The following is a 26,874-nucleotide window of genomic DNA, read 5'->3' as shown; positions in this document are numbered from 1 at the left end:
CATTGACAGGCGGACCCTCCACCCCTTCAACCTCTGCAGAAATGCTGGCAGCACTCATACGTCTATTTCCCAAAGACAATCTCTGGATATGACTGAGCACATGCACTCGACCTCTTTGGTCAACCATTGAGAGAGGCCTGTTCTGAGTGGAAGCTGTCCTGTTAAACAGCTGTATGGTCTTGGCCTTAGCTTCAGGGTTTTAATCTTCTTATATCCTAGGCCATCTTTATGTAGAGCAACAATTATTTTTCTTCAGATCCTCAGAGTTCTTTACCACGAGGTGCCATGTTGAACTTCCAGTAAGAGAGAGAGCGATATCAAATTTAACACACCTGCTCCCTGTTCCCGCCTGAGGCTGGGTTAACACTATACTACATGACAGCAGTACGACTTATTGGTCCTACATCCATCCAACGTTCATGAACAGGATACTACTTTGAACAGACTTTGTGGTGACTTGTTCTTTGACCAATCAAAACAATCCCAGAGTGAGATAAATTCCTTTTACTGCTGCTGTAATCACATGTCAGATGTCTGGTAAGGACAAGGCTCCTACTTTGGTCCGACTTCAATGATATTCAATGGGCTGAAGTAGGATCAATGTCGGACCAAAGTAGTACAGGGAGCATTTTCAAAGTCGGAACGACTTGAACCAGTTAAGACTGCTCTCATAGGGAAACATTGATTTTTACACGTCATGGGACATGAGCTCCTAATGTCGGAAGCGTTTGTCGGACAAGTGTGAACCCAGCCTCAGACCTTGTAACACTAATGAGTCACATGACACCGGGGAGTGAAAGTGGCTAATTGGGCCCAATTTTGACATTTTCACTTAGGGGTGTACTCACTTTTGTTGCTAGCGGGTTAGACATTAATGGCTGTGTGTTGAGTTATTTTAAGGGGACAGAAAATGTACACCGTTATACAAGCTGTACACTCACTACTTTACATTGTAGCAAAGTGTAATTTCTTCAGTGTTCTCACATGAAAAGGTAGAATAAAATATTTACAAAAACGTGAGGGGTGTACTCACGTGAGATACTGTACTTGTAGAAACATTGGATAACTGGTTGTAGACAGCCATAGAGATTGTGAATTGAGGCTGACCAAGGGTCTAATGACCATGTATACAATGATACTCACCAGTGTAAGACCAGCTTTAGTTGCATTAGAAGATATTAATCCAAATATAAGAGACCAGCACTGCGAAGCCTAAACATTGTGAGAATAAAGCAAGTGTACTAAACACAATCCTGCTTTCAGCAGGCTGTATCCCAATGATGTAGCCCTGAAGGTTAATTTCATTTAGAAAATCTGTTCTCTCCAACAATACTTGATGACAGATTCATAGAAACCCAACGGCCCACCATTTGAAAGGTTATTTTTAAGATGTCGGCTGAAGAGTTTACATAATTTACATACTTATTACAGCTTGCCAAGTAAAAACTGGATACAAAAGTGAGCGGTGGTTACTCTATAATCTCTAGAACACTAGACGAGATTCTTAAAATGTTTGTCTCTTAGCAACAAATGTCTCATGCTGGATCTCCAACTCAACTGGCTTGGCAGGAGGAAGCCCATTTAACCTGCTTAATATTACGAGATCGCTATCTACCACTTCACAATCAACACACTTGGAGACAGAAAAACACTTATTAGAGCCATGTTTAGAGAAGAAGTGCCAAGAGATCTGGCTTTCTGGTCTGCAGACATCAAAGTGTCTACAAAGCTACATATCCAGAGCATAGCAGACACAATTTTAACGCTGCTTTTAGGGGCGTTTTTCGTTTCTGCCTCTAAATGCCCCTCCATGTTGGCCTATGTGTCCATACACACATAGGAGTTAAAAAAAAAAAAACAACCGCCAGAACTTCCAGAAGCAGCTGCGTCTTGGCAGAAAAAAAAAACGTAAACATGTCAACGCGCACATTAACAATAGGCGCAACATGTGCTTGAGCGGCAATTCATTTTAATGGCTGGAATTCTGACCAATGCAATGAATTAATGCCCAAGAGCTTGACACTTCTAAACGCATTTACACTCATCAAGCATTTTTACTGCAAAAACATGGTGGACGGGAGGAAAGGTGTTAGTGCAGGTTAGCCAACGCCCTTGTGTGTATGGGCCTAAGAGTACAAAGATTTTCATTCATAATTACCAAGCTCCAAATTGGATAAGCAGCAGAACAGGTTCAACATTCATCAGACATAACTGGCTCAAGGGGAAGCTATAGTCTTGTTTTTAAGATATACATTAAGGTTAGCAGCTTACCGTCAACATTCTTATCAATGTGTGAACTTTATGCATAGTTTGCTACTCTGGATTTACACTAGAGAAACCATTTTTACTCATTACACATGGAGTCTCCGCTTTCTGCTTGGCGGTGCTGCACAGGGATTGTGCGCTTTACTGCTCCTTGCTCTCAAAGCAAGTTTATGGGCAAAGTCTGACCGATTAAAAACCAGACCTGCTATAGGGTAAAGCCCAATTAAAGTTTTCAAGATTTTTAACGCTTCATAGTTGTGTTAACCCTCCTCTTATGATGTGCGACGGATTTTGCTTGGAAATAAAGAATAATTCCAGGCTAGATTATAGATAGTTACATTGGTCCAGCTTGGACCAAAGCAATGTTGTATACACTATACCTGGCTAATTCCAGTAAAAACTGGAAATCACTGAACACCACACCGCTACATCAGTGATCTACACTTGCTTCCGAGTCCTGGGCAGTGCAGTACTGCTTACTCAGAACAAGAGGTTGGCCGCTAGGTACATGCGCCATTCAGAAACGCTCAGCATTTTCTGAATGAATGGAAAGCGTTGTCTGACTGGACGGGGTGGAGACACAAGGTGGTGACATCACTCTCTCCACCTTGTCCAATTCAGAAAATGCTTTGCATTAATTCAGCAAATACAAACCATTCTCTGAATAGTGCCTATGCTGAGCAAACGACCTGGAAGCAAGTGGAGAAGCAGTGTCTGTTTCGGTGATCTCCAGCTTCCAGGGTCATCAAGCAGGTATGGAAGTCATACTTAAAATTCATAATTCAGTTATCAAATTGTAAGACTGAACAACTTAGTTTTAGACTCAAGCAGGCTATCAAATTCTTTTAAAACCATTTAGGCTAGAACAGGGCAGTCAGTTGGCCATACAAATCTGCAAAACCACTTGGGGTCCAGCTGTCCGTTTTTCAGCCAGACCTGATCGGACCCTCCATTCTCCTCCATGGGCAGTTGGATGTAAACAGACATACAGACTTTTGTCCGTTTTCAACCGGCTACCTCCGGGTCTGATCCAATAAAAAAAAAAAAAAAAAAAAAAAGCTCTTCAAGATAAGCCTTGACTAGACATACTGAAAAGCTCTTGTAACAGGAATGGGTCAGTAAGACTATAAGAAAGGAAGTTGGTAAAAGAAAAGTATGGGAATCGTGAAAAAAAAAAATACATACCTATCTAAGTGGATGCAGCATCATTCCAATTCTGCATCTGTCCCACGACAGCTCCAGACCGAGAACTGAGCGATCAAACATTGCTGATCGCTCAGCTCCCGATCTTCGACCTGCAAAGAGCTGGTGACAGTCACTGGCTCTCTGCTCTGCCATTTTAGTGCTTACTAGCGCACTAGGCTGTGGAGGGGGCAGGAGGGAGTGCTTCCCGGCCATATGGTTGGGAATCTTTTTACCGATTGGACCGGCTTTGTGACATCAGCAGGCTTTAGCCCGCTGTAAGCTGAAAATGGGTCACAGGAGTGCAGAACAAACTACTCCTCTAATCCATAGGAGAAGTACAGCTAACAAAAATCTTTAATATAAAAAAAAAAAAAGAAGAAAGGTGTTTCATTTGAAAAAAATAAAAAATAAAATTAATTGCCTCCTGTCCCATTGACACCTGTCAACAGGAAAGAAACAAGAGGAAATCTCATCAGGAAGCAAGGAAGGACTGTTACCAGGAAAAAAAAAAAAAAAAAAGTTTTGGCTAGAGTAGTAACAACTCCAAGAGGAGGGGCTCTTTGAGTTATTAAACTGAAGAGTTTCATGCATAAGTATACTACAGTAGAACCCTTTCTCTGGACATACCACACAAGGACGCAAGGGCAAACCTAACTAGGATATCCTTATTTTCCTTGGCACCAGCTCCAGTTGAGCTACAGATTATGTAGCTGAATCTGTCTGCACTTAAAATAAATCCATCTTTCTTGGAACCTATATCATGGCAATGGAAAAATCGAATAGCAGACTAATACTAGCCACCTTCTTCTACACTTCTCCTTTCCTCCTCACTTTATAAATACATTAAAAGGTAATGTATCATTATTCTGCATATATTTTATATTCAGGAATTTAAAACCGGCATTTCTTTTTAACTCGGGTAAACAATTTGGATGAATATTACACGTCCACTTGCAGTCAGCAGCTGATTTAACACCAGACTTTCCAGAGCGATTTACTGCTATGCTGCAAGTATCCCGAAGCCCTGGTTCACACTGATGCTACTTTGAAATCCTGGTTCACACTGATGCTACTTTGAAATCGTGCTACTTTACTTGAAGTAGCGCGATTTCAAAGTAGCAAGGTCAGCGCGATTTCAGGTGCTACTTGATAGACATTTGTGTGGCTTCATACACAGATGTCTATAGAAATCGCACCTGAAATCGGCAGAAGTAGTGCAGGAACTACTTTTGCAAATCAGTGCGGCGCCGCAAAATTGGTGTCGCACCGATTGGAACAGTACCATTGCCGCCAATAGGCTGCGACTTGTCATGCGATTTGATCTCTCAAATCGCATGACAAATCGCTTCAATGTGAACCTAGGCAAATCATGTGATTTGAGAGATAAAATCGCTTGACAAGTCACAGCCTATTGGCTGCAATGGCACTGTTCTAATTGGTGCGACACCAATTCTGCGGCGCCGCACTTACTGTTCCAATTGGTGCGACACCGATATTGAGGTGCTGCACCGATTTGCAAAAAGTAGTTCCTGCACTACTTTTGCCGATTTCAGGTGCGATTTCAATATACATCTGTGTATGAAGCCACACAAATGTATATCAAGTAGCACCTGAAATCGCGCTGACCTTGCTACTTTGAAATCGCGCTACTTCAAGAGAAGTAGCATCAATGTGAACCAGGGCGAACAGTCAATTTTTTTTGATCTCCTGCTGTTTAGGTCCACACACAGCTGTATAATTTAGAGGACGACACACCCCTCCTATCTTCTAGGAAATATGGACAGGCGGGGTTTTTATTCTTTTATACACAAAGACAGTTTGAAATGAACAACGCAGTGCTGGGCTTTCATATTAGAAAGCCTAGCATGACTGAACAAGGACGTACACTAGAATACATTTTTATTTGGTAAATAAGAAAAAAAAAAAGTTAGGGAAATACGGAAAAGTTTCTTCACAGTCTGGCCTCATGCACACTGAACGTTAAAATAAAGTTATGAAAAACGGCAGTAGCTTTTCAGTGAGTTTTTCAATTTTTCTTCAACGGTTTTGCAATAGCGTTTATTAGAGGGTTTTAGTTTTTTTTTTTTTTTAAATGTGTTTATTTTTTTCAATGGATCAAAAAACGTTTTTGAGCATTTATCAAGTCAATTAAGTTAGTCAGCGTTAGAGCGTTCTTACAGCTGAAAAAAGTCTCTCAGAACCCACTAGTTTTTTTTTACTGCTCAAAAACGCCACTGCCCGAAACTGCTGATAACAGCCTATGTGTGCATTGACACATAGGATAACATGATGGAGTTTAATGACTTTAGAAAAATGTCAAAAACATCCAGTGTGCATGAGGCCTTATAGGTAAAGTTGATCCAGGGAAAAACCCGATTGCCTTTCGGGGGAGCAGGAAGGATTTTTTTTCCCCCTCTGCTGGGGTTTTCTGCCTCTGGATCAACTGTAGGTGAAGGATTGTGTATATGGGATTGCATTATAATTGTTTTGGTTGAACTAGATGGACTTGTGTCTTTTTTCAACTTGACTATGTAAGGAACACTTAATGGATACAAGTTCTGGCACGATTGGCTGCCGTGAACCCAGATTTGCTGGGCAACATTTACCCTTTTAGAAAAACACCAAAAAGTCCCAAAACCAGGAAAAGTACAACAGGTTTAGAAATCAATAAATCACAATCATATCTTTCGGTGTAACAGTGAACTTACCTGTAATACAAATTTTTGATCTATGTACTTTTTGGCAACACTGGGCTGAAATTCTTGGCTTTCCAAAAACCTTATGAAAAATTCATATACAAGCTGAAAAGAAAAATAAATAAATAGGTGAATCAACTTGTATGAGTTTACCGTGCGGACTCTAAAATACAACCAATACTACTGGGGAAGGGTTATAGAGGAAAGCATTTAACAGTAGCAGTACAAAATACGAATACCAACAGTTTACTAAATTGCTTTTAATTTATTAAGGCCCGTATACACAATTGGATTTTCCAATGGGAATTGTGTGATGACAGGCTGTTGGAAAATCTGACCATTGGTATGCTCCATCGGACAATTGTTGTTGGATGTTGACAACAAATGTTGGAAAGCACTTAACTTAAAGCGACACGGATATCCTTATTCTCCAAAAATAATCTTTATACATCCACTACTTGATGGCCCAGTATTCAAGAAAGAAACATAAATTCATATATACAAATCAAATTATATATATATATATATATATATATATATATATAAAACAAATTTGAAAATTATTGGTGATTGTGCTTTTTATATATATATATATATATATATATATATATATATATATATATATATATATATATATATATATTTTAGTTAGTGCATGTTGGTTGTGGTCATGTGCACTGTTCTATGTACACTATAAACTCCATAGTCCCTAATCCATATCAGGAGCAAGCAATAGATGGTGGCTACATTCCTACATACAGTAAGACTGTGGAGAACAAACGTAGGCACCCTCTAACAAGAAGTCTTTTCACAGCAAAGAAAGCAAGCACCTTTGTTCATCCCCATTACAAAAGGTGGAGTAGATGGAATTGGTGGTTTCAACAAAAATGACGACATTTGTTTTGCTTCCAGTCCATCGCACAGAAACACATTGACAATGCATTTCTGGGGCATTTTCTGTACTTGTTCAAAAGTGTTCCAACCTGAAAAAAGAAAACCAATGCAGCCACCACATGTAAACTGCATTTTATAAAAATGTTGTTCTTGGGTTTAAGCTCTGCTGAAAAATAATTAGCTTACATTTAAATGTGCACAATTGTGTTAATAAAGCCTATAAATGGAACATGAGCAATGATGTGTACAGCTATAGACCCATCTTTGTGCCATTCTAGTATAGGGAGTTTAATCGTCCTGTTCAGCACTCAGCAAAGTGTATGGCAATGTTTAGACTTAAGTCAAAGTCCATACAAGGAGCTTTATATGGCAAAAGGCTGTTACTGGGAGCGACAACTCCTGCTCTATTTTTACCTTCACTTATATACTAAATAAACTTGACAACCCGCTATCAATGTACTGTATCATTCTGCCTAGCCAAGCAAAGACCTTCAGGGAAGTGCACACCCTGTACATGGCATAAGCAGCAAAGTTCTTTGTGGCCGGTGGATATTCTGTGCCTTTGTGCCACAATCTCACCAACATGGCTAGCATTTCTTTTTTTTATTATTATTTCTTCCACAGATAGAAAAGTGCTCAGGCACAGCCGAGAACAGTTACTATCTCTGCCTCCTAATGGAAACAGACAAATTGCAAAATTGTAATCAGAAATGATAATTCTCCAAATATTGCACTGCATAGAATATTCAACCTGCACACTTACCTGCCATTATAAACTCTAGTATACGCTGCCCAAAGTTCAGTCCAACTCGCAATCTCAAAAATTGTGTTAAAAGCAAAATAAGTATTTAATATAACTCCTAATGCAATGTCAAATATAAAAGGTGAGCCGTCACTTATAGCTAAACAGCAAGCTTTTAGCTCAGCAGTGAAACATTGCTAAACTAAGAGGACCCTATGTGACTATTCCTTACATGCTCCATACCGCAAGGTCACTCCACACTGAAATCTACATTCTACAGTCCATTCATAAAATGAAGGCTGCGGTATGGAGCCTACGATATCCTACAAGTTCTTGCTGCCCAACGCAAAGGGGGAAAAGGGTTCAGTTACATGAATGATCTGGCCCCCCAGCAAGCCTTTTCTTCCCTTGTCACCAGACCGGTCCAGTGACATAATTTCCGCCCACATTCCACGCTGGTTTGCTTCCTGGTAGCCACAGGATGCAGAGGACTTGGAAATTACTCTCACATGCTCCGTGGACTGTGATGAATCCAGAGGATGCTGTGGCATGGTCCCTTCCCTGCTTCTGATGAGCCTTTTAGATTATAGTATCCTGTAAATGATTCTTAATCCTTGTGCCATTAAATTAATATTTAACCTCTACACTTAGGTGGCGTCTCCCTTTTTCTTGTCTTTGATGCAGAGCTGGCTGTACTTGGAGGATAGCTGCAACTATTTCTTATTTCACATGGACACATATACATAAGGAGATAAAAAAAAAAAGAAGAAGCTGCGCTACAAAGTCACAATCAATGCAGAGAATAGCATGTTAATGATCCAGTGTTAGGGAAGTGAATCCTCTTCTCATTGGCACCACAGTAACGTCAAACAAAAAAGTGCCCAACCACCTTAAGAAAGACCTGCTTACTGGTTGGCAAGCAAAAAAAGGCATGTGGCTATAGCCCAGCCAAGGCCTTTAGCTTGCAATGATGATCAAAACCGAAAACCCAGTAACACAGACTGGATGGCTGCAGATCCCCCCACCCCCCCCCCCTGTCACCGTCTATAGCAGGGGTCTCAAACTGGCAGCCCTCTAGCTGTTACAAAACTACAATTCCCATCATGCCTCTGCCTGTGGGAGTCATGCTTGTAACTGTCAGCCTTGCAATGCCTCATGGGACTTGTAGTTTCACAACAGCTGGAGGGCCACTAGTTTGAGACCCCTGGTCTATAGAGTCCATGGCCCTGAGCCCAGAAAATGACCCAGAAAGAAAAGACTTCTCTTCCAGCAATGTCTCCTCTCTACTTCCTCCCGACTTCCATGGAACTTCCTGTCTGTGTATACATGAAATATGTATATATTACTTATGGATTAATGGACTAATGTTGGACTATTTGTGAACCATTTTGTAAATATTACCCTTTGATTCAGTTCTCACTTTGCGCCAAGATGTATGTTTTTTGTCTACATTTGTATCACCTGAGGCCAGTCATTTCATTGGGTATATGCAAGGGTTTTTAACCACTTTAAGGGGCAGTATGGCTGCACCCCTGCTTTTTAAATAGCCCCTAAAATGTCTCTCATAAATGGTGCATGTCGTCAGCTCATTCCAATTCTCTTACCACTCTACCTATTGTGGATCTGTGTGCTCAGTAGCTGGAGAAAGAAAAGGCAGATTTTCCTGCATTTGCCCATAAAATGAATAGGCTGAATAGTTTGTTTCCATTTGTATGGCCATACATGAGAGTACACATTGTGCCGTTCACATTCCACATTGGGAAATATATTCACTGTATACTTATTGTGTTTTTAACATGTTGCATTTTTGAGTTCAAGTGTTGAATAACATCTCTGAGCCGTAAAAGTGGGATACCTGAAAGCATATTGAATGATTTAGGCTACTTTCACACTGGGGCAGAGGGTTTGTTAGCGGTAACGCACCACTCGTTTTAGTGGCGCTTTACTACTGTTTAATTGATACTTTTTGGCCACTAGCAGGGCGCTTTTAACCCCCAAGAAGGTGTTAAAAGCACCCGTGTTGCAGCCCTTTCGAATTGCTTTTCATTCCAATGGGCTGGGGTGGGGTAGGGGCGCTGTATACAGCACTCCTACACCGCCCCAAAGAGGCTGCCTGCAAGACTTTTTTTCCCGTCCAGCAAGCGCACCGCTCCAGTGTGAAAGCACTTTACAGGCGCTATTTTTAACGCTAAAATGCCTGAAAACTGCCTCAGTGTGAAAGTAGCCTTAGTGTGTTAAGAAAATGTTCCAATACCTGTAAATGAGGCCATGATGCTTCGAGAGTTGGTTCATCTTCTTCGGGATCAAACTCATTGCTGTCACTCGGAGGGAGAGTCCTAAATATATTGCAGGATACCTTGAGAAAAGGGAAAAAAAAAACACTCAAATCAGTTTGTTTTTCCCAAAAAAAGGTGAAACCGTTTTGCACTTTTAGTAAGTCCTTACTTTGGATTTAGGTTATAAAATGTATTGGGAATTCATTGTCACTTCACCAACTGACCTGTCAAATTCTCATGATGGTGCTTCATGTGCAGACATACCCCCCCTGACAACCACTAGATCTATCAGTATTGTCAGGGAATGACCAAACCCACTTAAAAAGGAAATTACAACCAATCTCTAAATACCTACATACAGTGGATATAAATGTCAGGTTCCTGTAAAGCTAAAAAAAACAAACACACACACACACACACTTTTTCCACCTTTAATGTGACCTATAAACAGAGTCGAGAGAAGATTGGAGGAAGAACTGAGGGCGAAGACAGCGGAGAGAGGAGAAGGACCGGAGAGGCGAGAAGAATTCGGAGGGACGCCGAAGCTGTCTTAATAAAATTTCTTTAAAAACTTGTGTACTGCTATTTTTTACACTTTTTTTTCCCTTTTAGGTGAATAGGTAGGGGTACCCCCATACTCCACATAGTGTGGGGGCCCACTTGTTAAAGGGGGATTCCAGATACCGATAAGATCCCCACCTGCAGACCCAGACAACCACCGGCCAAGGCTGTCTGGAACAGGGCTGTGGAGTCGGTAGATAAATGTTCCGACTCCTCAGTTTTATGTACTTCCGACTCCGACTCCGACTCCTCTGTATTAATATGCGAATGTATTTTATACATTCCTTGAGGGAAAGAAACGCAACCTACCAAAGGACTACTGGCTGGGAAGCCAACAGTCTACTGCAGGGGTCTCAAACTCAAATTACCTGAGGGCCACAAGACAAGTTTCCATATCCCATGGAGGGCCGCATGCAAACTTTCAAACTTCAAAAACAGTACTGGTGTCAGCGAACGCATTATTAACCCTGACCACTACACTGCACACTGACCACTACACTACACACTGACCACTCACCATCAGGGTACAGCACATCAGGGCACAGGGCACAGCACACATGAGTGCACAGCGCACATCAGGGTACAAAGCCCAGCACATCAGGGTACAAAGCCCAGCACATCAGGGTACAGGGCACATCAGAGCACAGCACATAAGGGTACAGCACAACAGGCCACATCAGGGTGCATGGCACATTAGGGCAGGGCATATCAGGACAGGGCACATGGCACAGTGCAGGACATGGCACATCAGGGCACAGCACATCTGGACAGGGCACATGGCACATCAGGGTACAGGGCACATGAAACAGCACATCAGGGTACAAAGCCCAGCACATCAGGGTACATGGGGCACATCAGGGTACATGGCACATCAGGGTACATGGGCCACATCAGGGTACATGGGGCACAATCAGAGCACATCAGGGCACATGGGGCATATCAGGGCACATGGGGCACATACGAGCACACCAGGGCACATGGGGCACATGAGAGCATATTAGGGCACAATCAGGGAACATGGGGCACACCAGGGAACATGGGGCACATGAGAGCACATCAGGGCACAGCACATCAGGACAGGGCACATGGCACATCAGGGTACAGGACATGACACATCAGGGCACAGCACATCAGGACAGGGCACATGGCACATCAGGGTACAGGGCACATGAAACAGCACATCAGGGTACAAAGCCCAGCACATCAGGGTACATCTTTGTACCCTGATGTGCCGTTTCATGTGCCCTGATGTGCCATGTGCCCTGATGTGCTGGGCTTTGTACCCTGATGTGCTGTTTCATGTGCCCTGTGCCCTGATGTGCTACTCCCCGGCAGCCCCCCTCTCTTCTCGTCCATCTCAGATGATGTCACAAGCAAATGGGGATGGACGAGAAGAGAGAAGGGGCCGCCGGGGAGTAGCAGTGTGACATGAGAGACAAGTGAACTTATGACAGACGCTTCCTGCGCTACTCTTCATGCGATCTACACTTCCGCGGGACACGCCCTGCCTGCGGGCCATTTAAAACCGGTCCGCGGGCCGCAAATGGCCCGCGGGCCGGTACTTTGAGACCCCTGGTCTACTGTATTGCACAGTTTAAGCAAAAGACAGACACAATGAAAACAACGTTTTTTTATTCTAAAACATGATTTTCCTAGGAGAATCCCATAGTCATGTTTAAAGTTTAAGCTAACAATCGGAGTTTACACGTTTTTATAGCCTTAGCTAAATGACAGCAGTTTTTCCAATGGTTTACAGCGTCAGTCTTGAACTATTGGCCCTCCATTCCCTTCACTTATACAAGTGTCTCACTCTCTAGTCCTGCAAAAAACATATTTATTTAATCCCTTATCAGTGAGAGGCTAGGTTACACATGGACGCTGCGTTCCCTGTAAAAGCAGAACACAACACTATGGAAAGTATAAGTATTGCAGCTCCTAATTGTGCGTTGCGTGCCATATAGTGAAGCACATGAAAAGCATGCTTCTTCACGGTCACTTAACCTGTTAGTTTTGCGGTTACCTGAGGCACTGCATGCATTGGTCTTTATTCTTACAGTAGAGAAGTCATTAATTATAACTTTTTGTGAATTGGGACATTTAAACTTGCTTTTTTTTTTTTTATTCCAATCTAAATTTAGTAGGAGTCGGAGTCTGAGTCGGTGCATTGTTTGCCGACTCCGACTCCAGGTACCCAAAATTTCCCCCGACTCCGACTCCTCGACTCCACAGCCCTGGTCTGGAAGAGGTCCTCGTCCTCAACATGGGGACAAGGTGCTTTGGCCCCAAAGCACCCCCCCCCCCATGTTGAGGGCATTTTTGGGGGAACCCCCCCCCCCATGTTGATATGGATTTTGGGGGGACCCCATGCTGTTTTCCAACATGGGGGTTCCCCCTTGAAATCCATACCAGACCGAAGGGCCTGGTATGGTGTTGCAGGGGGAACCCCATGCAGTTTTTTTTTTTTTTTGGTGTGGCGTTTCCCCTAAAGATTCATACCAAACACACAGTGCCTGGTATTGTTGGGATCCAAGTTGGATCCCATTCATTGAAGTCGGACTTCAAGTCACAGGGCAAAGTCGGATTCACAGTGGGTAGGACTGTTGTATCATACCAGTGTGAATCCAGCCTTAATCCTTACTTATGTTCCAGTTTAAGCTGGTGCCACAATTACTGCCCCACGTTCCCTGTTTCTGCTCCTGACACTTGCAGTGCCTTATGGAGCCACCATTGCAGGGAGATTTCAGCTGTGAATCCCAACACTGTGTATATCAATAGAAACACACAACCTTGTAGCCCAAGATGGCGAGTCACTCCCCTGCTCCTCCCTCCTTTTCCAAGCGAACAGATGGACTTGAGACAGCAGTGACCACTGTTAACTGTTCTATGGAGACATGACGTTCAGGAATGCAGCACAGAGAGCAGGAGCCAGCATTGGAAGCTGTAATCTGCAAGTGCATGGTTAATAATTGTAACTATCTGCCAAACGCTCACCGCAAATATACTGTGAGCGGGCGGCAGGTACAGGCACAATCATATACATGTGTGTACGCACCCTTGCTGTGATTGGATACAGCACGAGATTGGCAGACAATTTCAGCTGAAGTCAGTGAATCGGCTGTGTCCAATAACACACAGAGTTCTGAATTGACAAAACACACAGAACTCTATGTACTGTGAACAGCGATCTGGCTGTTTCTTATACCCATAAAGCAGGGAGAAAAAACTGCCAGATAGTAAAGTAAAAGCAGCACACATTACACATTGTTAGGCATACAGTTAACCCCTTGATTACCCCTAGAAGTTATTCTGTTCCCAGCCAGTGTCATTAGTACTGTATTAGTGTCACTAGCAACATCAGTGTCAGTTAGTGACCCTCCAGGTAGTGTCAGATTGCTCGCCACTCCATCACAGTCTCACTATAAGTTGCTGATCACCATCATCATCGAATATTTAGAATTTTGACTCCTCAGTCCAGAGCAACTGCCACCATTTTTTGCACCAGTGCCTATATTTTCATGCATAGCCAAGTCGCTTAGCCTTGTTTCCACATCCTTTGCATGAAAACTTAGGGAACTGAGGTGCAGAAAAATGGCAGCAGGGCCTGGACCACTCCCACCCAGACACACACAGCTGACATCTCCATGAGTCTTATCGAGGCTCCAGCTGCGGCTAACACATGGTGCTTGTGGATCCCTCAATAGAGGCTTTCCGGCAGCCCGCTTGTATGTGGAAGTTCCCACCCGCTCTAGCACTCTGCAAGTGCTCCAACATTTTTCACGCAAGTTTTTAGTGTTCCTAATCCAGGGCAACCAGTGCCGATTATCTAGCCATGCTGGGACTTGTAGTGCCTCTAGAGCCGTCAGCTGCCCCAATACAAGGCAGGGCAACATGTGGTGTTAGGTCCTGCTATGCTGGGACTTGTATTACCCCTAGAGCTCTAAGCTGCCCCACTACAAGCCAGGGCAACCTACAGTTCTGGAGACACTACAAGTCCCAGCTCGGCATAATAATCACCACTGGTTGCCCTGCCTTGTATAGGGCAATCCAAGGACAGCTGGCATCTTTAGAGGCACTACAAGTTCCAGCATAGCAGGATCTTTCACCACAGGTTGCTCTGGATAGGCACTACAAGTACCAGCAACGTAGAATTTAACACCACAGGTTGCTTTGGGTTGTAGAGGGACAGCTGGCAGTTGTGGAGATACTAGGTAACAAGGGAAGTATTAGTCTTGGAATGCATAGCCCAGTGTTTGTATTGTCACTTCCGTGACATTATCTGACGGTTTCACTGCTCTGTATTGTTGCAAAACGCTTGAGCGCAGTGAAAAATTTCTCGGGCAGAACCTCACTTCCATAGCAAGATGAGATGGGAAGCTGAATGTAATGAGACACCTGCCAGCTTACTTCAGGAATCGCTTGCCACTCCGCCCCGGCCGCCGCTGACCCATTCCAGGTTTTGGGTGAAGCATCGGGAGCATTTGTGCGAGTACAAGTATTATTATTATACAGGATTTATATAGCGCCAACAGTTTGCGCAGCGCAAATGCTCGGTATCGGTCCAACCCTACCTGAAAGCATTCCTAATTTACAGCATTGGTTCACACCTGCCTAAAACTTTTGTACAGTACTATATATATTATACACACACAATCTTTTTATCAAGCTATATCTCTGCATATTTTTTTTTCTATACATTGCTCTATCTAGGACAAGATCTCTGTTTATCCATCGCTTATAGCACATTATTAAATATAACTGTACAGTTCAAAACTGGTGTAGGATTTTGGAGACTCACGATTATGATTAGACAACTATAACTAAAAAAACAAAAGTAAAACAAGTCACTTTGATTATTTATCCATAAAGGGGGATCTCTAAAGAGATAGGACAGAAGTCAAAGGGTAAGGGGGAACCAGGCAATTCCCATCACTGGGACAGGGGATGTGTATACACCGGAAGCTTAATTGTCCACATATAGCTCTTTCCCTTCAAAGTACAGGATGGTAATCTCATCAAGAGTTAAAAGGAAAGGGAAACTGGGCCTAGTACGTTGTTACTATAACTAATAGCATTAACTGTCACAGAAGGAAAAAAAAAGGCTTTTGCTTTGTGTAAAATGCACCCAATACCATAAAAACCACAACCAGCACTTTGTTTAATCCTTTTACTGTCATCACAGTTTCTTCAGGGGAAGGACATTACTTCTACAGCACCAGACTAGTATTTTAACTACAAATATGGTGTGTAAACACAATCTGTCAGTCTGTGTCCTCACTGTGTGTGGGGGGGGGGGGGGGAGATTTCTTTCATAGTCTATCATCATCCACAAGGCAACCTAGGCAGGAGCCCAATGTATGGTTGATGTCTGGGGACCCACCTACAACCTTCAAAAGCTGTACAGCCGCCTGGCATTTTGCAAGGAAGGATGTGCTTCTTGTAGGCAGCTGACGTCTGTTGGGGTGGAAATGATGGGGCCTTTACCTTGTCTAGTAAGGACACAGGCAATAACAGAAAATAGAAGGGGTTTGGTTTTTTTAAAGCTTTGAAAAGGAACGCAATTCATTATTTTTAAATGAATACAAGGAATTCTATTAATTGTATGTGAGTAGATCACATTATTAAAAACAAAACAAAAAAACAGAACATTAAATGTGAGTTAGTAAGCCCAATTAGAGCAAATGCAATTAAAGGAGCTTGCTTTTAAAACAATCAATAATAGTGATGCAAAAAAGAAAAGCCTTGTATAAACGTCATTTTCAGTTCAATTAGGTGCGATGCGGGAACACTGCGAATCCACTACGGGTTCCCGCATCACACCTGACTCGCAAGTCAGTTCACACTGCCATACAAGGTTAATGTCACCTGTCAGGGCACCAGTCCTGCCCAGCTTCGAAGCCCGCATATGCACGGCAGGTCAGCGCTTTTGCGCTCACCTGTATCACGCATGCGCGGTATGGCCGCACGCCGCGTGCATGGGCACGCACAGGCTCGTTTCGCTCTCGGCCAATCAGAGGCCTGAGCGTTCTATTTAAACCAGCCTCTTCCTCCTGTCAGGTTGCTGGTTTGTCACAGCATCCGAGATTCCCTTCTGCTGAAGTTTCTGCTTGTTTTCCGATTACCTGACCTTTGGCTGACGTTTCCCGGATTGCTGCCATCTCCTGCCCCTTGACCTCTGGCCTGAACCTCAGACTTCCTGCTCTCTCTAACCCCTGACCACAGCTTGTCTCTCGGACCTGTCTTCAGCCCTACTTACTGTTTAAAGTGCCTTGAGAACCAGGACTGTCTTTGTTTGATCCTCAGCTGATTCCAGCGGGCTGCTTCCTACTCCGTTCCTGTTCTACGCATCAAACCTCCGCCTCTCTACCGGTGCCTCTCGGCGCTTCCTTCCCCCTGTTCCAACCCCAGGGGGCGGATCGCGCTAGGTCGCAAAGGTGAGCCGCCCTCAGCATCTCGGCCTTGGTAAGTTACCCGTGATACACCCCCATTTCAGTTCACATATCGCAGTGTGAACTAATATGTTGGACCCATGCGATCCGATTATGGTGCGACCCAAAAAAAGGGTCCTGTGCGAGTTTGGTCCAAAAGCGATCCGAATTCAGCTATACCATCTATATGGCTGAAATCACATCGCTCAGACATCACATGCGCTTTGCACTGCAGTGCGAAATACATGCGATATCGCACAGCGCACCAGTGTGAACCCAGCATTAAACCTAAAATAAATACTGCTTCTATACCTACAGTCATCTAAAAATCACCTTAGGCAATATGGACTGGGCTAGTAGTGCATTTTAAGTTTGGGTTGTCCTTCCTTTCAAAAGCATCTTGATCATAGAAGGAGCTGGGTGGGCTAAATAAGTCCCTGGCTTCACATTGTATTTGCCTTGGACACTCCCAACTGAAAGATCATCTGGTCATAATTCCCTCCAAACATTTTCTGTTCCAGCTACTTCTGTCACATTCTCCATTATTACATTAAAAACCCAGCATAGAGAGCAGGAACTCCTCGTCACATCCTAAACAGATTTACAGACCCAGGATCACCGAGATCGTGCCAACAGAGTCCCTGGCATACAGTGGAAATAGTTAGGTACAGAGAGGTCTGACATGGAGTGCCCAGTATGAAAGACACAGTGGTAGAAGGCTAAAAAGCAATCGGTTCCGTTGTGTGGTGCCAAACAAAATGTGCAGCTGCCACGTGCCCAATATTCACAAAAGCACCTTAGAATGGGCACTGGCTGAAGCCTTGGACATTCCAATCCGTTTCATGTGCCATTTCCAGGCTGCTGCCTTCATTACCAGAGGATCTGAATACATGATCTGGAGAAGGTGGGAATGGGGCTGACAACCAAGAATTTAGTTGTTATCTTCCCAGCCAAAGGAGAGCACAGAGAGGGATTATTCTGCCCCCATGTATATGATAAGCACTCTGTAGTCTTTAGGTTAGAAGAGAGCCGGCAAGAATTTTAATTCATAAGCAAAATGCCAAGCAAAAAAACAACCAACACTGATTAAGTACAGTATGTATTTAAAAGTCGCATCCAGGGATTAAACAGCAGGCCATTGGAGTTGTTTTGTTTTATTGAATTGGAAGTGAAATACCAACATGTTTCAGGGGCACATAACCTCCTAGCTCAGGTTTTAGGAGTAAAACATGGAGGCCAGAAATGATGATGCAATGATGATCACCGACTGCAAGTGTCTGGGTGCAGGTAGCGGTTTAATAAAATTTACCAGAAGAAAACATGTGCAGTCTTCTTTAAAATGCAGGTGATCTGCATTATCATTTAAAAAGCTATTCCTGCTGCAATGAATTTGTTTTTAATATATTTTGGAGCATGATGCAGTTTTGGGTGCACTCCCCCACAGTACCTCCATTCAAGTCAATTCAACTAGATATTCTAAATTGTACGTAAACACTTTTCTGCAGCCAGGGTAAGGGCCATATGAATGTAAGCCTGTTTTAAATGTTTAAAAGTAAAGTCCTGTCTTATACAAGGACAACACAACATGCCTGCTATTACCAATCTTACAAGTCTTCTCGGACTTAGTTTCATGTCGGGGGGGCCTGATTTTCTATGACTACAGGCATACGCCACTTTTAAGTACACAAAATGGGGTTCATTTACTATTGCTGGAAAGCACAAAATCAGGCTCACTTCTGCACAGAAACCAACAAGCTTCCAGGTTTTATTACCAGGCTTAATTGGACAAGCTGGGGTTAGAAGCTCATTGTTTTCTATGCAGAAGTGAGCCTGATTTTGAGCTTTCTAGTTTTAGTAAATAAACCCCATTGTGTACTTAAAAGTGGGGTATGCCTGTACATGGCCCACAAACGGTCATTCCACTTGCTAGAAGAGTGTGTTCAGTAATCGCATTCTCACTGGACAGTGGAAAGCTACTTGGTAGAGATTAATCCCCAAAAAATCAGGGAACTGCATCCCTGTGACAAAAGGAAACAAAGTTGGAGAAAAGGTTTTTTGCCAATGAAAGCTATAATAATAAAAAATAAATCTTCTGTTGGTTGCTCTTAGAGACGTGAAATATTTCAAAAGGAAAGAACTCAAATTGCACCGCATGTGAATTGAATAGGTAAGGGGTGCAGCTCCAGTGCGGTTCATGGTGTGAACTTGGGTTTACAGAGAAGGGAGCTGTCCCATAATCCGTACCCCAGTAACTCCTAAAAAAAAAAAAAAATGCCTATGTGGGGTCTCAGACTTTGCATGCAAAATCCCCCTGCTGGTAGAGGATTTTTATTTATTTTTTAAACTCCAGTGGGTCACTCTTCAGAGAACAAAGCAGGTGTAAATGAACCCAAAATGTTTTTAAATATAGCCAATATAAAGAACTAAATAAGACTTGATTCCAGCTTCTAATTCCCTGTATACCAACATTCAGCTTGGATGAGGGCAGCTCTTGGGGCCAAATTAGGGAGACATGATCCTCTGCTGACCGAAAGAGATCTTTGAAAGATGGCCTCCTCAGTATATTGCTGCACTTTCACTGTAAAGAAGAAAGGTTCAACACTACTCCTGACTAGCCTAGTTGAAAAATAGTAATAAAGAGCAGCCTCAGCCTACATGTCTCTACTAAAGCGCGCACGCACACCCCGATGCATTTCACCCTGACCACCAGGGCATCAGGGTGTGCAATGGAGAAATGTAGGCTGAGGCCACTCTATTGTTTATTCACCTGGGTCTGGCCAGGAGTAGTATTTACTAACCCCCTGGACTAGTATCAGGATAAGTCAGCACCCACAAGACTACCGAACCACTCATAACACCTCAAGGCCACAACGGGGATTGCCGTTGAGGTGTTATAGGTGGTTCAGTGGTCTTTTGGGTGAGTATAGTGGCCTTTTCTTTTTTTTCATGATTCTTTGGTGGAAGAAATGGCAATAGCTATTCATGATATTTTTCCCAAGTCTTACTTGATTAAGCTGGCATGTTCTATCAGTTGTCCCATTGTGGTCCTTTGGGACTCCCTTCACCATGCGGCTATCCATCCATATACAAAGGTTATATTGTACCATACGAAAGTTCTTATTTCTATGTATAATACTTCTCTTACAGAACCAATCTTCCTCTGATTAAATACTCCTGAAGAAGAGTTACCCTGCGAAACATGTTGAGAACCCGACTAGAAATATGTGAATGGAATCTCCCTTTCTTCGGTTGATCTACATCACTCTTCAGTCATTATCAAGGAATTCTATTTTTGATTGTTATTTTCATTTGTGTTGAGTTCCATTTATATTTGCTCTTTTGTGTATTCTTTTAAATTGATCTATTTAATAAAATGTTGTACATTTAATACAGTCTAGTATAGCAAGTTCATACCGTCCCACTAAAGTCTAATTCTGCCCCTCCTTATTTTTGTCTATTTATTTGCTTTGCACGATTTCAGACCCGCGCCAATGTGAACCTGGGCTGCATGGACAAATCTTTTAGCAAGACAACTCCCATTCATCTAGTTCAGCTGCGTACAATGTTTTGCCTGGAGTTTAACTTGAACCCTTTCTCAAAAAAGGTCTCTTCAAACTCTGTCACCTTTAGCATTTCTTGGTACATGTGCATCTTTAAACTCTGTCTGTACTGTTTGTACATCAGGCACACAATTTACTTCAATTCAAACTGCAGAATAAACTACAACTACTATCATGAGACAAGCACATTAAACAGAGCGCTGATGACTTGAGGAGAATATCTTAACTCCCATATGGATATAAATAGTACCAGGATATACATCTGTAAACTGACAGCAATCAGGAAGGCTCATAAAAGCAACGAACGCATGAAGGCTTAGGTTAAATAAACTTAACAGCAGCCCTTATATATCGATCACTTGAATGGTTAACATCTATCTATGCAAGCGATCATGTAGTTTTAATGTCAAACATCAATTGTGTTGGCATACAGGAGGCCCCAGGAGGTAAGCACATCTCCCCTGTGTCATGCAAGTAATTCTATAAAACAAATGAAAGCTGGCCAAGGGTTAAATAAAAACCTCTATTTAATTATACATGAGCTGGATAATGGCTGTGAGAGTTGTGGAGAACAATGGTATCATGATAGCTATTAACCTATCTAACAAACCCGGCATCCTATGTATAAAGCCGATTACCAATCCTCATATAAACATGGAGGTACAGGGTGTCGCTGCAGGCACATTTTTTTAAATGTATTTCCTAATAAGTATGCTGAGAGGGTATTTTAGAAAGGGTATTACGCATTTACTCATTCAGTGATCGGCCCTGGACACAGACTGTACCCAGGGCCGATTGCTTAAATATGAGATTGCTTACAAACAAGTGGGCACGATTGCTTTCAATGGGGCTGGAGCTAATAACAGGAACCCTCGGGCCTGGGGTTCCCGCATATAATCCAAAGATATTCAATTCCCATCGCCCTACGCCCCCAGGACATACAGTGCCAGGCAAGAATTAATTTTTTTTTTTTTTTACATCTAGCCCTACTTCGGGCAAGCAGCAGGGTTTGGAGGCGATGGTCGGCTCTCTTGTAAAAGCAATCTAGGCGGCTAACTAGCCGCTGGATCACTTTTACAAGCAGGAGATGTGTCCCTCCCACAGCCTTCTGCAGGCTGTCCTGTCTCACTAGGACACCTAAATCAACCAGCCAATGCTTCTGACGGCTGGGCATAGTGGCGGACATACACCGTAAACGCTCTGTCTGCCCTCTATGATAATGAAAAAAACGGGAAGCAATGAGCATTTTTCCAATTTCGGCTTCCCCGACATAGGGAATGCATTTGATCACATCGATCTTGGTGTGATCAAATGGTTTTAAGGGCAGATGAGAAATCTGGGATCTTATTGACCCCAGATCTCTCCACAAAGAGTACCTGTTGCATGTCTATTGCAAGGAATGGTTACATTCCTTGTGGTATCAATAAAAGTGATAACAATTGAAATCGACAGCGTAAAAATATATTATATATATATATATATATATATATATATATATATACACATACATATATACATATATACACACACACACACACACACACATTTGTTTTTTAAAGCACTCTCGTCCCCCATGCTCGCGTGCAAAGGTGAACGTACATGTCAGTCACACACGCGACAGAGATTGCCCCACACATGTGAGGTTTCACCACGAATGTCCAATCATGGGCAGTAATTTTAGCACCAGACCTCCGGTGAAAATCTAAAGTTGTAACCTGTAAAGGCTATTAAAGCGTCGGCTACAGATAGTAACATTTACATGGTTTGTTGCCGTTGCAGGGGCGTACACAATTTTAAAAGCGTGTCATGTCTGGTATCCATTTACTCTGCATAATTTCATCTTTTATATTTAAGCCATTTTTTGCTCATTTTGCAATCATTTGACATAAGCATTCAAATCTCTTTCCTCTGTAGCTCTCTGGCCAACATTGTTACCCTAATATTGTCAAACCGATTTACTCCAGAAATAATAACTCCATTGCACACCTTTACGTCCTCAAAAAAGTCATACCTTGCTCAGCAAACCTACAATCACTTACAAATATAATAAATAAAACAGGACCTAGTATGGAGCCTTGTGGTACACCACTAGGGGTGGGTTCCTTTTTCAAACTATTCCTATTAAGCTCCATTAAAACTTGCGTGACTCCAAAGTCGCACGATTTCCAGTATGACCAAGTGCAAGTTTGATCCGACTTTACATTCTCTCCATCAAAGTCGCATCAAAACAAAGTAGTGCAAGCGCGACCAAGTTACACTAATTTGAACAGATGCCATTGAAAAGAATGAGCTGCAACTTGTCATGCGCACGACAAGTCGCACAAGTGTGAATGGAGCCTTTATAGCCACTCTCCGATTTTTATCCTTTAACTAAATACACTCGACATCCCAGGGGCTAAATCTTCGATGGTACAACTTTTTTTTCCCCTTTTTTCATCAGATACTTATCTGGAACCATAGCAAATAGCTGAAAATCAAGACATGTCTCCTCTGTAATTAAAGCCTGCCTGCTCGCCGTTTCTTACAGCAGAACTTTAGTTCCAAATCAATTTTATTACTACATCTGTTAAACTCACTGTAGTTGCCATGTAGTTGTCGTACGATAAAACCATGGTGCAATCGCTGGATGCGTGTCGCCCCAAAGAAGCTCCTGAACAATATTTTGGGCGACATACGTCCCGCAATGTAGGCTGCCGCGATTGCAGCAAGTTTCATCGTGGGACAAATCGCTGCAGACCCGCACCACGATTTGAGGTGTCATTTAAACGAATGGCATCTCGAAATGCGAGTCCCGCATTTGGAAATTTACACCTCTGCACTGAAGCCATCTTATGTTTTCTAATATGCCAAATCCAAAATCTATGGTTGCATAGACCAAGTTCATTCTCCACGTAGACAATGGCGATCGTAATGGAGAATGTGGTACATAATATTTCTTCTACTGAACTGTCTGAATTGCAAGTGTTAAATAAGGAACGTATTAGGCACCTTTCACACACACAGCCCGCTGTGATCCACTTGTCTGTTTTTTTCAGCCAGATTCGAGCAGCCACCCATTGACCTCAATGGGCAGGTGGACGTCAGCTGCAAAAGGGGCACGGGAGTGCAGAACAAACTGCACTTTGTTGATCCATAGAAGTATAGCCAAAAAAAAAAAAGCTTTTGCTATACTTCTCTTGTAATGGTACTTAAAGCGGAGGTAAGCGCCCACCCCCCATAAAAAAATAAAATAAAAGCCAGCAGCTACACATAGTGCAGCTGCTGGCTTTTAATAATGGGAAACTGACCTGTCCTGGAGTCCAGCGATGTGAGCACCGCAGCTGACTTTTCCATGAGCGGTTGGGTGCTGCTTCCTCCGCCATTGCGGGTAAGGGGTCCCGGGAGTGTAGCCTTACGGCTTCACACCGGGAACCCTACTGCGCATGCGATGCCCTGCTCACCTACTGGCCCAGGGACAGGGGGAGGAGGTGGGAGCCCCACAGTGATGTCATGGGCCGCAGCCCGGAATCAAAGACAGGTATCCTGCCCCCTTCCCCCCCCCGAAAGGTGCCGATTGTGGCGCAGGAGGGGGTGAGGAGACAAATGAGCGGAAGTTTCACTTTTGGGTGGAACGCCACGTTAATGTGTAGAATACTCCACTTCTTCAGATTTCCAAATTTAACAGAAGCATTCTGTTTAAGGATCCTGCAAACAAATGACATCAGTAATAGGGCACAGCAATGACATTACTCACCATTCTTACTACTTCAGGGTACGTCTGTTCTGTGAGGCAGCCTCTGCTTATTGTGATGTAGTCCACCAATTCATTCAGAGTTGAGCGCTTGTATTCTTTCATTTTAAGATCGGACAATGTATCCATAAAATCAAAAATGACACAGCACTGCTGAAGTTTCTTTAGGAACAGTTCAGGCTGCTCTGGGGTTGGGACGTCTGCAAGAAAAAAAACACAAGCATTTACGTGAGAAGCAAACAAAACAACCAAAGTTCATGTTGCTAAAGGCCTTACTGCTTCATAGTAAAAAACTGTGATTGTGAGCTACTTGTACTTTGAAGGTATACGCAAGCCAAAACTGAAAATGCATACAGTGTTATAATCGGGGCTTTTTGTTCATTTCCGGCACCTCCTGGACTGACTGTATGTAATGGCAACGGGTGCTGGGGTGTGCTGCAGGGTGTTGAGGCTCACTGCTGGGGATTTATTTTTTGGGGGGGGGTCTATTGTTGATGGTGGGGGACCTATTGTTGCTGGGGGGTCTTATGTTGCTGGGGGGGGGTCAGTTGTTGCGGAAAGATCTACTGTTGGGGGGAGGGGGTCTATTGTTGATGGCTGCCAGAGAGTCTATTAATGCTGGCTGTGTGGAGATCTGTTGATGCTGCCGGGAGTCTATTGTTGCTGGGGGGGAATTTTGTTGTGGGTGGTTAGGAGGATCTATTTTACAGATTTTCTTAATATCATTACCAAATTCCATACAAATTACTTAGCACCACAAATATATACTTGTTTCTAGATTGCCTAAAAGGGGCGATACTGGGAGGTGGGTAGATGGCGTAGAAAAGGGGTGACCCAGAAAGGGGGAGTTCCTGTACCTATTGTATGAGAAAAAAAAGCACTGGTTATAATGCACCAGCCACATCACTCATGTGATGGGATGTGCAGATCATAGAACATGCAAGATTCTGAAGCACAAAAGTTTCCTCTGACATGCAGTCAGAAAAAAATAAAGTTTTTATAGCCGATGCATTCTAAGCCAACATGGAAGTTTGTTCCATACATTTCATAGCACAGGCTTTAAGAGATCTAATCCCTCTGCTTCCCTTACTGAGCCTGTGAGGTGGTCTGTAGGATGTGGATCCGAGGGATTCCAGAGAATAGGGCTTTGCCGTTGCTGAGCTATAAAGAAAGTAGTCTTTTCTTGTACATTTTCTTTATAATGGATAGGACTACCAAATAAACATGAATCAAAGCATATTTTTGCTTTCTACTTATGAGCCAGCAGGTGGCGCTTTTAGATCCTTTGCACACATGTATCTATTTCCCCCTTCCTGTAATAAATAATACAAAAAATAAGTTTACTCAATAAGTTAAGATACACTTAAAACAAATGAGTCAGAGCACCAAATTAATTTGTTATCAGATGGCACAGGCCCATTATTTAAATCAGAAAAGGCAAGTACCAGTGCAGGCAGCACCTGCCAAGTTTTCTCTTCAGGCAAACCATATTGCATTTAGGAATCAAAACCATATCAAAAGTTTAAAATGAGAAAATGTACCATAAAAAAAAATGTAATACAAGATAGGGGTAGTTTTGGAATTGATGGCAGTAACACATCTCAAAAAAGTTGGACAGGGTAACAAAAAGCTGGCATAGAAAGTGGTACTAACCAGAAGGAGCTGGAAAAACATTTTGCAACCAATTAGGTTAACTGGCAACAGGTCAGTAACATGATTGGGTAAAAAAAAAAAAAAAAGAAGAAGAGCATCCCAGATATTTGGCATCCCCTGTTGGCCGGACAGCCCCTTCATTATATACAGCCTTGTCTCCTCTCTCTGTCACCCTTCCCTCTCCAGCCCTCCTCCATCTTTCCTCCTCATTTTCTCTACCTCTTAACACTTGATCTCTTGCTCATAGACTGATGCTATGTTGGTTACAAAGGTCAAGTCATTGTTCTGCCCTCACGGCTATTTTTTTTCCCTCTTGCTCACCATATCGATTGTCTGTAAATATTAGCGTACTGCAGGTTATTGCATTTGATGTAACCATTTCTCTGCTGGTCCCATATTTGCTAAGCTTATGAGCATCTATTTGTATACGTAAAAGGAAAAAAAAACGAAATAAATAAACGAACAAGTGAACAAAATGTGTTGGAAATTAATGATGATCAAGATGGTATAAAAAAAAAAAAAAAAAAACATAAGTAAAGTGGTGCAGCAACTAAACAAAGGCTGTGGTTGTGCTTTTTTTTTGCTTGATGTTATGTTCTGATTTGGAGCAATAAAACTTTTAACCACTTAAGACCCGGACCAATATGCAGGTAAAGGACTAGGCCCCTTTTTGCGATTCGGCACTACGTCGCTTTAACCGACAATTGCACGGTCGTGCGACGTGGCTCCCAAATTGGCGTCCTTTTCTTCACACAAATAGAGCTTTCTTTTGGTGGTATTTGATCACCTCTGCTGTTTTTATTTTTTGCGCTATAAACAAAAAAAAAGCGACATTTTTGAAAAAAAAAAAGCAATATTTTTTACATTTTGCTATAATAAATATCCCC

General features: G+C 42.8%; 1 protein-coding gene across 4 annotated transcripts in view; it reads right to left on the bottom strand.

Annotated features, from left to right (window-relative positions):
• The window catches only part of PPP2R5E (protein phosphatase 2 regulatory subunit B'epsilon), a 133,959-nt gene that overhangs the window by 35,868 nt on the left and 71,217 nt on the right, over positions 1-26,874 (bottom strand). For all 4 annotated transcript variants that reach the window (XM_040332347.1, XM_040332344.1, XM_040332345.1 and 1 more), the window contains exons 3-5: positions 24,338-24,534; positions 10,037-10,138; positions 6,159-6,251 (exon numbers count right to left, since the gene is read on the bottom strand). In XM_040332347.1, the coding sequence (XP_040188281.1) occupies positions 6,159-6,251; positions 10,037-10,138; positions 24,338-24,534 (392 nt within the window). The remainder of the gene's footprint in view (positions 1-6,158; positions 6,252-10,036; positions 10,139-24,337; positions 24,535-26,874) is intronic.

This window comes from Rana temporaria, chromosome 13, assembly GCF_905171775.1.
Source record: "Rana temporaria chromosome 13, aRanTem1.1, whole genome shotgun sequence".
In the NCBI taxonomy this organism is placed as follows: Eukaryota; Metazoa; Chordata; class Amphibia; order Anura; family Ranidae; genus Rana; species Rana temporaria.
This window is presented reverse-complemented; position numbering and strand designations above follow the sequence as displayed.